General features: G+C 43.4%; 1 protein-coding gene across 7 annotated transcripts in view; it reads left to right on the top strand.

Moving 5' to 3' along the window:
* The window catches only part of tubd1 (tubulin, delta 1), a 34550-nt gene extending 33774 nt beyond the window's left edge, over positions 1 to 776 (top strand). For all 7 annotated transcript variants that reach the window (XM_072556059.1, XM_072556060.1, XM_072556063.1 and 4 more), the window contains one exon: positions 190 to 776. In XM_072556059.1, the coding sequence (XP_072412160.1) occupies positions 190 to 295 (106 nt within the window). In that variant the 3' untranslated portion in view covers positions 296 to 776. The remainder of the gene's footprint in view (positions 1 to 189) is intronic.
* The last annotated feature ends 12610 nt before the right edge of the window (positions 777 to 13386 follow it).

Genomic DNA, 13386 nt, shown 5'->3' with positions numbered 1-13386 from the left:
TTTTAGTTTAAGTTGGGATAATTTGCTTCCTGATTTTTTTTTAGTTTTCAGTATCCTTTAGATTCCTAGAAATCACTTTACTTTTAGATATGTAATCTTGGAAAATTTTTCAGCAAGAAACTACATTTTTTTGCAAATATTTCATTTAGTCTATTCAGAAATGTCTGATTTTGTGATCTTTCTTTTTAGAGCATATGTGCATCAGTACATGAAACATGGAATCTCAGAAGAGGACTTTCTGGATTGTTTCACAACTGTAGAACAGGTCATTGCAAGTTATTCTAGCCTTGGATGATATATGTTACATGATCTGAGTTCTTACTGTAAATTGTGTATAATCATGTATAAATTGTATATGAGCTGGGCACATTTGTCTGCTCCTTGTGACTCAGTAGAGGATTCCAGAATAGGTTGACTCACCCACAATTTATGACTGCTTTAGTCTCCAATAATTAAAAGCCACTGAAGCTTCTGAATGGATCGTTGTTGTATTTAAATGTTGGATTTATCACAGAATATATTGCAAGCATTGTTACAGACTCTTTAGAGACTGATATATTTAAAAATGAACCAATCCCTGCAATGTCAGCAGAAAGAAAAACTGCTGGAAAAGATGTCATCTGTCAAAATTTTCCTGTGAGAAACTAACTAAGTCAGCATAATTCAGACAGTCACCTGCCCAGTCTGAGAATTAATATTGCCTGTTGACTGTTCTTGTTACATCTGTATGCCAATGTTTGCCAAACTATTCATCAAATTAACATCACTTTCTTCAAGTCTGTCTGTTTCTTTTTTGATGAGTGCAAGAAAACGAGCTTTGACTTGTCTCCGTTAGCAATGTACAGAATGATACGGCTTATATAATTACAAGCTCTCTCATTACTCTCTGTGCACCTGTGGGACCCTGTACAGTCTTTGTCTCTGCAAATCAGTGTCGCTGTGAACAGTACTGGATGGAGTGTGTAGCAGTCGGTGTCACTGAGAAGCAGATCAGGAGGAGTGTTCAACATTGTTGTGGAGAGCATTCAGAGGAATATACAATAATTCAATATCGCTGTGGGGAGAGTTGGGAGGATTATGCTGCGGTTCATCATTTCACTGAAGTGGACCAAACAAGAAAAAAACTGAAAGAACTGCGGATGCTGTAAATAAGAAACAAAAACAGAAGTTGTTGGAAAAACTCAGCAGATTTGGCAGCATCTGTGAGGAGAAATCAAAGTTAATTTTTTGGATCTCCGAAATGTTAACTTTGATTTCTCTTCACAGATGCTGCAAGAGAGAAGGTGAGCTGTGTTTCTGAAATGATGAGAGAGAGAGACAGAAAGCAGGAACAGCAGCTTACAAGGAGCGTAAGAGAGTAGGTTTAGAAAGCGAAAAGTGGACCTGCATGAGATGGGCTGCAACAATGAAGAACAGGAACAGAGAGTCCCTTCAACTTGTTTCTTACCGTTGGATGCTGCCTGAACTGCTGTGCTCTTCCAGCACCACTAATCCAGTATTTGGTTTTCAGCATCTGCAGTCATTGTTTTTATCTTACCGTGAGAGCCAAGTGTAATATTATAGGAAAATAGGTAAGTGATTGGTAAGTATTTCTTGTGCTTTTTTGTTAGCTGGTTAGTTTAATTAGGTGTTAGTACAGCTGAAGAGTACAGTTTGAAAAATTCACTCTTTTTAAATGTTAGTATTCAAATTAATTAATTAGAATAGAACTGTATAGGCAATATGTGTCAGCTGTAATATATGGGTGGTGGACACCGCTCCACAGTGACCACTTCTTCCAAAAAGGGTTGCTGCTCAAGGAGCTGCGGCACAGAGTTAATGAGCTGGAGGGGGGGGGGTGCTGGTAAAAGGTACCTGGCCCACTTTCAGGCACAGGAGTCTGTGACTGCAAGTGATTCATAATTTACTTTGAAGGAAACTCCAGCCATTGCCCTTATATATATTGTTCCTGGCATAGATGAAGATAAACACTGCAGGCCGGGTGAACAAACAGGCCACAGCACTGTGGTTCAGAGTACCATTCAAGTGTGGAGAGAAGAGAAATGTTATTGTATTAGGGGATAGCATGGAGGAATAAATACTATTCTCTGCAGCTTAGATCAAAAATTCTGAAGGTGATATTGCCCACCTCATATCGTGGTTCTAGCCATCACTTCAGGGCTAGATTGGAGTGGAGGGAAAGCATCCAGCTGTTGTGGACATGGTAGGTACTAACGACCTAGACAGGGTTAGGGAAGAGGCTCTCCTGAGGGATTATGAGGAGCTTGGGGCTAAATTCTAATGAAGAACCACAAGGTATTAATTTCCAGATTACTATCTGAGTCGCTTGCAAATTGACATAAGGTAATCAAGATTAGAGAGGTAAACTTGCTCAAAGATTGGTCTGGGAGAAATGGCTTCAGACTCATGGGGCACTGGCACCAGCATTGGGGAAAGAAAGAGCTGCTCCATTGGGTTGGGTTTTATTTGAATCATGCTGGAATCAATGCCCTGGCACAAATAGAATTTAGATGCAAATAGAAAAGACCAATTTCTGCCCTGTATCAGGGATTGCTTATTTCCTGTCTATTGTTACTTATTTTCTATGTATCCTAGAGCAGGAAGTTGCAGAGTTTACTTACAAACTGGCTCTTTTAGATTTAATAATGTACAATGAGGTAAAATTGAGACCATGTAACCAAGGATCTAATAGGGAGCAACAATCGCAACATACATTTCATATCTTTTTAGATTACGTTACAGTGTGGAAACAGGCCCTTCGGCCCAACAAGTCCACACTGATCTGCCAAAGCGCAACCCACCCATGCCCCTACACTTACCCCTTACCTAACACTACGGGCAATTTAGCATGGCCAATTCACCTAACCTGCACATCTTTGGACTGTGGGAGGAAACTGGAGCACCCGGAGGAAACCCACGCAGATACGGGAAGAATGTGCAAACTCCACACAGTCAGTCGCCTGAGGCGGGAATTGAACCCGGGTCTCTGGCGCTGTGAGGCAGCAGTGCTAACCACTGTGCCACCGTGCCGCCCATATATAGTTTGAGGGAATGTAACTCAATAAAGGCAATTACAAACATATGAAGAAAGAGTTGATTAATGCAGGCTTGGAAAATAGACTAAGAGAAAAGTCAATGAATGAACAGTGGTAGGTATTTAATCAGATATTTCATAAGGATAAACGAGTTATGCTGCAACTTCATATAACTTTAGGCCACACTGCGCTGTATTGTTCTATGTTCTATCTCGCGTTTGAGGCACCATTTAAAATAATGGGGCCAGAACGGTGTTTATAGCTAATACAGGTAAGGAAAGCTCACAATGGGAACCTGAGGTGTAGTTCCAGTCACAGGAGGATGAGAGTAGGGAGGGTATGGCCAGATTTCACGGTCACAGGAATGTGCTGGCAGACAGCAAGCTGGTTTGAAGTGTATCTACTTCAGTGCCAAAAGTATCCAAAATAAGGTAGGTGAGCTTCTAGCATGGGTAGGTTACCTGGGACTTCAATGTTGTGGCCATTTCGGAGACATGGATAGAGCAGGGTCAGGAATGGATGTTGCAGGTTCCAGGGTTTAGATCTTTCATTAAGAACAGGGAAGGTGGTCAAAGAAGGGGAGGACAGTATAACGGTGGCTGAAAGAATTTTTGACGAGGACTCGTCTTCTGAGGTAGTATGGGCTGAGGTTGGATACAGGAGAGAAGAGGTTACACTGCTGTGAGGTTTTTGTAGGCCTCCGCAGAGTTCCAGGGATGTGGATGAGAGCATCGGTAAAACGATTCTGGTAGGAGTGAAAGGAACAGAGTGGTCATTATGGAAGACTTTAACTTCCCCACGTTGACTGGAAATGCTATAATTCTAGTATGTTGGGTGGATCTGTTTTTGTTCAATGTGTGCAGGAAGGTTTCCTGACACAGTATGTCGAAGGGCCGACAAGAGGGGAAGTCACACTGGATCTGGTGCTTGGTAATGAACCAAGCCAGGTATTTGATTTGGTGGTAGTTGAGCACTTTGGAGAGAGTGACCATAATTTGGTTATGTTTAGTTTAGCGATGGAAAGGGATAGGTACATGCCACAGGGCAAGAGTTATTGATGGGGCAAGGGCAATTATAATGCAATTCGGCAAGACTTAGGATGCATAGAATGCGAAAGTAAAATGCAGGGAATGGGGTCAGTCGAAATGTGGAGCTGGTTTAAGGAACAGATATTGTGTGTCTTTGAGAGTGGTAAGGGCGTAGAATGCCCTGCCTGCCAATGTAGTTAACTCAGCCACATGAGGGAGATTTAAACAATCCTTGGATAAACACATGGATGATGATGCGATAGTGTGGGGGATGGGCTTCGATTAGTTCACAAGTCGGCGCAACATCGAGAGCCAAAATGGCCTGTTCTGCGCTGTATTGTTCTATATTCTATTTTCTACAAATAACTAAATTCTTCAATTGCTTTAAAGTCAATTCATGTTGAAGAAATGAGTTGAGAGTGCATCTGATGATGACTGACAGTTATGGTTATGTGGGAGGGAATATGAAAAACCTTAAAATTGCTTGCAGCAATCTGGTCATTTCATGTTGTGCAGAACTGGTTTCAGATCAGATCAGGTAAAAAAGGGCCATTATGTTTGTACATTGAGCTTCAAGAACAAATCCTACTTATCACTCAGCAGCCCATTGCTTTTGTCCAAATCCTACCAACATTTTTTTCAGTTTGCTTTAAAGTAAGACTCGCATCAAGCTGTTCTAATGGATGTGAATTTGGACCTGCCATCAGGAATGGTTTGTGGTGGAATTTCGAAAGATGTGGAGGGGGGAATCTTGTGGAAATTTCAGAATACTGAGGGGCTTAGATAGTGTGGATGTGGAGCAGATGTTCTCACTAGTAGGAGAGAGTAGGACATGAGAGTACAGCCTCCGAGACTGAAAGGATGACCCTTAGAATTCAGATGAGGAGGAATTTCTTCAGCCAGAAGATGGTGAACCTATGGAAGTAATTGCCACAGAAGGCTATGCAAGTCAAATCATTCGATGTAATTAAGATAGAGATAGATAGGTTCTTGATTAGTAAAGAGATCAAAGGTTACATGGAGAAAGCAGAAGAATGAGGTTGAGAAACATCAGCCATGATCGATGGGCCAAATGGCCTAATTTTACTTCTCTACCATATAGCATTATGATCAATTCATTGATGTTGTCATACTCATGAAGAATGACCATTCCGGTCCCTTTTTTAAGCTTACTGATGTCTGATTGCCCTTGAGGTCTTGCAGTGCTACCATACATACACTTGGATGTGAAAATTGCAAACTGTTACAAATGCACTATAAAGGATTCTTTCACATTTGTGAAAACCATTTAAGGCTTGCATATTGACAGTAATACAATTTCCGTGGGTTGATTTGATATTGCTAGCTTATTCACCAAGGTAGTGCTTGAGGAAGCCATAGACAGCTGCACTGTGCCACTTTATCATGGAAATCTACAATCCCTTGTTGTGTGAATCCGTATTCATTAAACTGATGAGCTCAACAACTTGTGCAGTTGAGTTTATTTTCAGTGATAACGTGTATTCCAAAATAGTATTGCTATGCTAGGCCCAGTGTTCACAAACATCTTTTGAGTTCTATGATACCTGTCTGACAGAATCACACCAAGCCTTCTTGCATGTTTCCAACACATAGGTATGTTTGTTTAAATTTGAATCCACAGTTAGTAGAGTTTCTTACATGTCTTAAATGGGCTCCATCTTGCAATCAAATCTACCTTTGAACTGGATCATTTAAATGAGTTCATAGAAACATAGAAGCAGGAGGAGGCAGTTCAGCCCTTTGAGCCTGCTCTGTCATTCATTGTGATCATAGCTGATCATCCAACTCAATAGCCAAATTCTGCTTGCTTCCCATAACCTTTAATCCCATTCACCCCAAGTGCGATATCTAGCCATGTCTTGAATACATTTGATGTTTTGGCATTAACTAATTTCGTGATAATGAATTTCACAGGCTCACCACTCTGAGTGAAGAAATGTCTCCTCATCTTGGTCTTCCTTAAATTCTTAGACTGTGACCCCTGGTTCTGGACACACCCACTTTCGGGATCATCTTCCCTGCATCTGTCCTGTCTAGTCCTTCAGAATCTTATAGGTCTCTGAGATGTTCCCCCTGAACTCCAATAAAAACAATCCTAATCTAGTCCATCTTTTGTCATAAGTCAGTTCTGTCGTCCCCAGAATCAGCCTTTTAAACATTTGTTTCACTCCCTTGAGAGCAAGAGCATCCTTCCTCAGAAAAGGAGATCAAAACTGCACACAATATTCTTTGTATGGCCTCACCAAGGCCCTGTATATCTGCCACAACACATTCCTGCTCCTGTACTCACAACCCCTCGCAATGAAGGTCAACATACCATTTGCCTTTGTAGCCTGCTACACCTGCATGCTGGTCTTCAGCGACTGGTGCACAAGGGCACCCAGGTCACACTGCACACTCCTCCCAATTTGCAGCCATTCAGGTAGTAATCTGCCGTCCTGTTTTTGCTTCCAAAGTGAATAACCTCACATTTATCCAAATTATACTGCATCTGCCATTGATTTGCCCACTCACCCAATCTGATCAGATCATGGTGAAGGATCTCTGCATCCTCACTACAGTTCACCCTCCCACTCAACTTGGTATTATTTGCAAATGTTGAGATGTTACATTTTGTTCCCACATCCAAATCATTAATAGGTATTATGAATAGATGGGGTCCCAGTGCTACCCCACTAGCTACTGCCTGCCAATTTGAATGATTTTCTTAACCAGGACATCATGGACATTGGACAGGGGTTCTCTACTGTTATTTACTGCAAACTTACCTTTACTGCTCAGTATACCGGTGAAGGTTCTGATAGCTTCAAGTGGTATAAAATTGGCCTTATCAACAATCTTCACTGCAAAAAAAAGACTAATTCTGAAATAGGACACATCAGAGCCACCCTGTGCCGATAATGGCTGGCCTGACCTGATCTGATTGTTTTTCTGCAGATACTTATGTTTTTGGTCCTGAAAAGTACCCAGTCTATCTCATGTTACCCTAAAAATTTGAGCAAGCAGTAGAAGCTAGCTGTAGCAATATGATTGCTGTTTGCTGCTCACACAGTGATACTGTCCACATTTTTTTGGTTTGATTTATTGTAGTCACATGTACGTAAGTACAGTGAAAAGCTTTGTTTTACAAGTAGTATGGACAGATCATAGCAAACAAAGACATACAGATCATAGGATGTTTAGAGCAAGGCATATGAGGTATGGCTGCACAGGAGGTGTGCAAAGCAAGATTAACATTATTTGAAGTTAGGTCCATTCAGCAGCCGAATAACCTCTTGATGCATGTGTTCAAGCATCTGTATCTTCTGCCTGATGGAAGAGATTGGAAGAGAGCATGATCTGGGTGGGAGGGGTCTTTGACGTTGGAGCCTTTCTGCGGCAACACGAAATGTAATTGGAGTCTATGGATAGGAAGTTGCTTCTGTGATAGTCTGGGTTGTGCACACAACTTGTAGTTTCTTATAGTCCTGTGCAGAACAGTTGCTGTACTCTTCCTATGGTGCATGTGTAAATGGTAGAGGATGCCACGTTGTGAACAATGAATGCAGTAGACTAGATTGAACGAAGTGCAGGTAAATCGCTGATACACCTGGAAGATCTGACTGGGGCTTTGTATATTGAGATGGAGGGAGGTAAATGGGCAAGTGTTTCATCTTCTGCAATTGAATGGGAAGCTGCTTTGGGGGTGTGGGGAGGTGTTGGAAGAGTGCACCAAAGTATCCTAAAAGGAACAGTCCCTGCGGAAGGCTGACAAAGGAGGGCAGGAGAATGTGTCTGGTAATGAAATCCTGCTGCAGTTGGCAGAATTGACAGCTTTGGATCTTTTGGATGTGGAGGCTGGTGGGGCCACACAAATGTTGAAGATTTAATTAAACTCTTCAGTTTACCTATCTGATGATCTCAGGTTAAAGAAAACATTGACTTTACAAGATGCTACTATTTATTACAGAGGAATCGTTCTAACCACAAGAAAACAAAATATAAATGACCAACATATGTCATATTAAGTTCTACCCACTTGCTATACCACTATGCTTGCAAGCAGACACAAACAAATATAGATATTGTGGATAGAACATAGAACAATACAGCACAGAACAGGCCCTTCGGCCCACGATGTTGTGCTGAACCTCTAACCTAGATTAAGCACTCATCCATGTACCTATCCAAATGCCGCTTAAAGGTCGCCAATGATTCTGACTCTACCACTCCCACGGGCAGCGCATTCCATGCCCCCACCACTCTCTGGGTAAAGAACCCACCCCTGACATCTCCCCTATACCTTCCACCCTTCACCTTAAATTTATGTCCCCTTGTAACACTCTGTTGTACCCGGGGAAAAAGTTTCTTACTGTCTACTCTATCTATTCCTCTGATCATCTTATAAACCTCTATCAAGTCACCCCTCATCCTTCGCCGTTCCAACGAGAAAAGGCCGAGAACTCTCAACCTATCCTCGTACGACCTACTCTCCATTCCAGGCAACATCCTGGTAAATCTTCTCTGCACCCTCTCCAAAGCTTCCACATCTTTCTTAAAGTGAGGCGACCAGAACTGCACACAGTACTCCAACTGTGGCCTAACCAAAGTCCTGTACAGCTGCAACATCACTTCACGACTCTTGAATTCAATCCCTCTGCTAATGAACGATAATACTCCATAGGCCTTCTTACAAACTCTATCCACCTGCGTGGCAACCTTCAAAGATCTATGTACATAGACCCCAAGATCCCTCTGTTCCTCCGCCTGACTAAGAACCCTACCATTAACCCTGTATTCCGCATTCTTATTTGTTCTTCCAAAATGGACAACCTCACACTTGGCAGGGTTGAACTCCATCTGCCACTCCTCAGCCCAGCTCTGCATCATATCTAAGTCCCTCTGCAGCCGACAACAGCCCTCCTCACTGTCCACAACTCCACCTATCTTTGTATCATCTGCAAATTTACTGACCCACCCTTCGACTCCCTCATCTAAGTCATTAATAAAAATTACAAACAGCAGAGGACCCAGAACTGATCCCTGTGGAACTCCACTTGTAACTGGGCTCCAGGCTGAATATTTACCATCTACCACCACTCTCTGCCTTCGACCAGTTAGCCAGTTTTCTATCCAATTGGCCAAATTTCCCTCTATCCCATGCCTCCTGACTTTCTGCATGAGCCTACCATGGGGAACCTTATCAAATGCCTTACTAAAATCCATGTAAACTACATCCACTGCTCTACCCTCATCCACATGCTTGGTCACCTCCTCGAAGAATTCAATAAGACTTGTAAGGCAAGACCTACCCTTCACAAATCCGTGCTGGCTGTCCCTAATCAAGCAGTGGATTAGTGGTGCTGGAAGAGCACAGCAGTTCAGGCAGCATCCAACGAGCAGCGAAATCAACGTTTCGGGCAAAAGCCCTTCATCAGGAATAAAGGCAGTGAGCCTGAAGCATGGAGAGATAAGCTAGAGGAGGGTGGGGGTGGGGAGAGAGTAGCATAGAGTACAATGGGTGAGTGGGGGAGGAGATGAAGGTGATAGGTCAAGGAGGAGAGGGTGGAGTGGATAGGTGGAAAAGAAGATAGGCAGGTCGGACAAGTCAAGGAGACTAACTGAGCTGGAAGTTTGAAACTAGGATGAGGTGGGGGAAGGGGAAATGAGGAAGCTGTTGAAGTCCACATTGATGCCCTGGGGTTGAAGTGTTCCGAGGCGGAAGATGAGGCGTTCTTCCTCCAGGCGTCTGGTGGTGAGGGAGCGGCGGTGAAGGAGGCCCAGGACCTCCATGTCCTCGGCAGAGTGGGAGGGGGAGTTGAAATGTTGGGCCACGCCCTCCCACTCTGCCGAGGACATGGAGGTCCTGGGCCTCCTTCACCGCCGCTCCCTCACCACCAGACGCCTGGAGGAAGAACGCCTCATCTTCCGCCTCGGAACACTTCAACCCCAGGGCATCAATGTGGACTTCAACAGCTTCCTCATTTCCCCTTCCCTCACCTCATCCTAGTTTCAAACTTCCAGCTCAGTTACTGTCTCCTTGACTTGTCCGACCTGCCTATCTTCTTTTCCACCTATCCACTCCACCCTCTCCTTGACCTATCACCTTCATCTCCTCCCCCACTCACCCATTGTACTCTATGCTACTCTCTCCCCACCCCCACCCTCCTCTAGCTTATCTCTCCATGCTTCAGGCTCACTGCCTTTATTCCTGATGAAGGGCTTTTGCCCGAAACGTTGATTTCGCTGCTCGTTGGATGCTGCCTGAACTGCTGTGCTCTTCCAGCACCACTAATCCAGTATTTGATTTTCAGCATCTGCAGTCATTGTTTTTACCTAATCAAGCAGTGTCTTTCCAGATACTCGTAAATCCTATCCCTCAGTACCCTTTCCATTACTTTGCCTACCACAGAAGTAAGACTAACTGGCCTGTAATTCCCGGGGTTATCCCTATTCCCTTATTTGAACAGGGGCACAACATTCGGTACTCTCCAGTCCCCTGGTACCACCCCCGTTGCCAACGGTACTGCAATTTCCTCTCTTGCTTCCCACATAATCCTAGGATATATCCCGTCAGGCCCGGGGGACTTGTCTATCTTCAAGTTGTTCAAAATGTCCAACACATCTTCCTTCCTAACAGGTATCTCTTCTAGCTTAACAGTCCGTTTCACACTCTCCTCTTCAACAATACGGTCCCTCTCGTTTGTAAATACTGAAGAGAAGTACTTGTTCAAGACCTCTCCTATCTCTTCCGACTCAATACACAGTCTCCCACTACTGTCCTTGATCGGACCTACCCTCGTTCTCGTCATTCTCAGGTTTCTCACATACGCATAAAATGCCTTGGGGTTATCCTTGATCCTATCCGCATAGAACAATACCAAACAATTCAAAAGGCACCAGTCTGCAGGATGTGATGAGGTATCCCATGTGTTTTTCCAAGTCTTTGATCTCCAATCTCCTTATTTCCTGGTCCTTTCAGTTCTTTGTTGAAGACAAAGGAAGTTTGACTGTTAATTGTTCCATCTTTCAATCACTACTTAAGAGATGACAAACAGTGGAAAAGATTAACTATCGTGTTCTTGGTTACTTCACTGCAGAAAGAGAAATGCTGTCTTTTGCAAACTGTAGAACTTCTTCTTATATTGTCCATCTGCCCAGGAGCCAATCAGAGAGCACTTGGCATTCTGACTTCTGGCCTCCACAATTAGTCCTGATTGCACAAACTGTCTCTGGGCAAAGTTTGGTGTCCAAGCACCTTTGGTGCCATGGCGTGTTAGTCACCTTCCAGAGTATGAATAAAACAATAGTGTGTTCCAGTAATTCTTTTTCCAAAGTGCAGCAACTCCTTCCACAGTCCTTGATCTATAGGAGTATCCTTTTTCCTATTTTGATCTCATTCCAAAATTAAGCAAAATAGAGATGTGGACTCTAGGGCTCATAGTCTTCTGCAGTATTTAGTGCCTTCAACCAATTCTTGGTGGAGAGAATCAGAATCAGAGTTAAGGTAGGCTATTCGCCACCTTAAACATTCACTCCCAACACCACTGACGCACAGGGATAGCAGTGTGTACCAGTTACGCAATGCCCTGCACCAAGGTTCCTTTGACAGCATTTTTTAAACCCATGATCACTACCACTTAAAGGATAAGGGCAGCAGATACTTAGGAGACACAACTACCTACAAGTTCCCCTCCAACCCACAGTGACTGGAAATTTATTGCTATTCCTTCATTGTTGCTGCGTCAGTTCCTGGAACTTCCTGGTGGAACTGTTGGTGTTACTACAGCAGTGATTCAACAAGAATCACGGCACGGTGGCACAGTGGTTAGCACTGCTGCCTCACAGCGCTGGAGACCCGGGTTCAATTCCCGCCTCAGGCGACTCTCTGTGTGGAGTTTGCACATTCTCCCCGTGTCTGCGTGGGTTTCCTCCGGGTGCTCCGGTTTCCTCCCACACTCCAAAGATGTGCAGGTTCAGGTGAATTGGCCATGCTAAATTGCCCATAGTGTTAGGTAAGGGGTAGATGTAGGGGTATGGGTGGGTTGCGCTTCGGCGGGGCGGTGTAGACTTGTTGGGCCGAAGGGCCTGTTTCCACACTGTAAGTAATCTAATCTAAAAAAAAAAAAGATAGCTCACATCTATCTCCAAAACAATTAGTGATTGGCAATAAATAGTGGCCAGCCAGTGATTGGCAAAAAAAAGAACAGTGGGAATATTTTCATGCATTCAATTATGACCTGGAAATGTTGCAAATATAATAATTCAAGAATTTAGTTAACTACTTGAAAAGCAAATCTTTTCAGGGCTCAGAGGATGGCACAGTTGCTCAGTGGTTAGCACTGCTGCCTGACAGCACTAGGGACCTGGGTTTGATTTCAGCCTCAGGTGACTGTGTGGAGTTTGCACATTCTCCCCATGTCTGCGTGAGTTTCCTCCGGATGCTCTGGTTTTTCCCTCCCAATCCAAAGATGTGCAGGTTAGGTGAATTGGCCATGCTAAATTGCCCATCGTGTTCAGGGATGTGGAGGTTAGATGCATTTGTCAGAGGTAAATATAGGATAATATGATTGGGGAAAGGGTCTGGGTGAAATTCTCTCGAGGGGTGAGTGTAGACATGTTAGGCCAAAGGGCCTGTTTCCACACTGTAGGAATTCTTAAAAAAAGAGTGGAACTGTTGGGATAGAATCTGAACCATATATTGCAAGAGCATCGTCAATCAAATGACCTTCTGTGCTGTCTCATCTATGATTCTATTCCATTGATGTCCTTCTGATGACAGAGTGTAATGCTGGGCTTCATAAAAGACAAATAATTCACACCACAATGATCAGCAACTCAGTGCACTCTGGGACACAAACTAGGGTGAATCTTGAATTATTTGTAATACTTATTTTACAAGCTTATTGAGCAAGAGTGTACTAATTTCATGTTTTAGAAACTTATGCATTTGCTGAATCAGCATTTCTAGCACCATCTTCTGGAGTTAAATGTACAGTGATACTTCCTGCGGGTACTTGTTTCAGAATATGGACAAGTTACTAGGTATTTGAAAGTGCCAGTTTGCAGCAGAATACTTAATTTTATTAATTTGTGATGCTAAGGCCATAAAACTTAGGAGCAGAAATAGGCCATTCAGTCCACTGGGTCCTCTCCATTATTCTTTGAGATCATAGCTGATCTGCTAATCTTCAGCTCCATTTTCCTGCCTTTCCCCTATAATCTTTGATTCCCTTACTGATTTAAAAAATTAGGAGAAAGTGAGGACTGCAGATGCTGGAGACCAGAGTTGAAAAGTGTGGTGCTGGAAAAGCGCAGCAGGC

The sequence above is a fragment of the Chiloscyllium punctatum genome, chromosome 37 (assembly GCF_047496795.1).
Source record: "Chiloscyllium punctatum isolate Juve2018m chromosome 37, sChiPun1.3, whole genome shotgun sequence".
NCBI classification, from domain to species: domain Eukaryota; kingdom Metazoa; phylum Chordata; class Chondrichthyes; order Orectolobiformes; family Hemiscylliidae; genus Chiloscyllium; species Chiloscyllium punctatum.
This window is presented reverse-complemented; position numbering and strand designations above follow the sequence as displayed.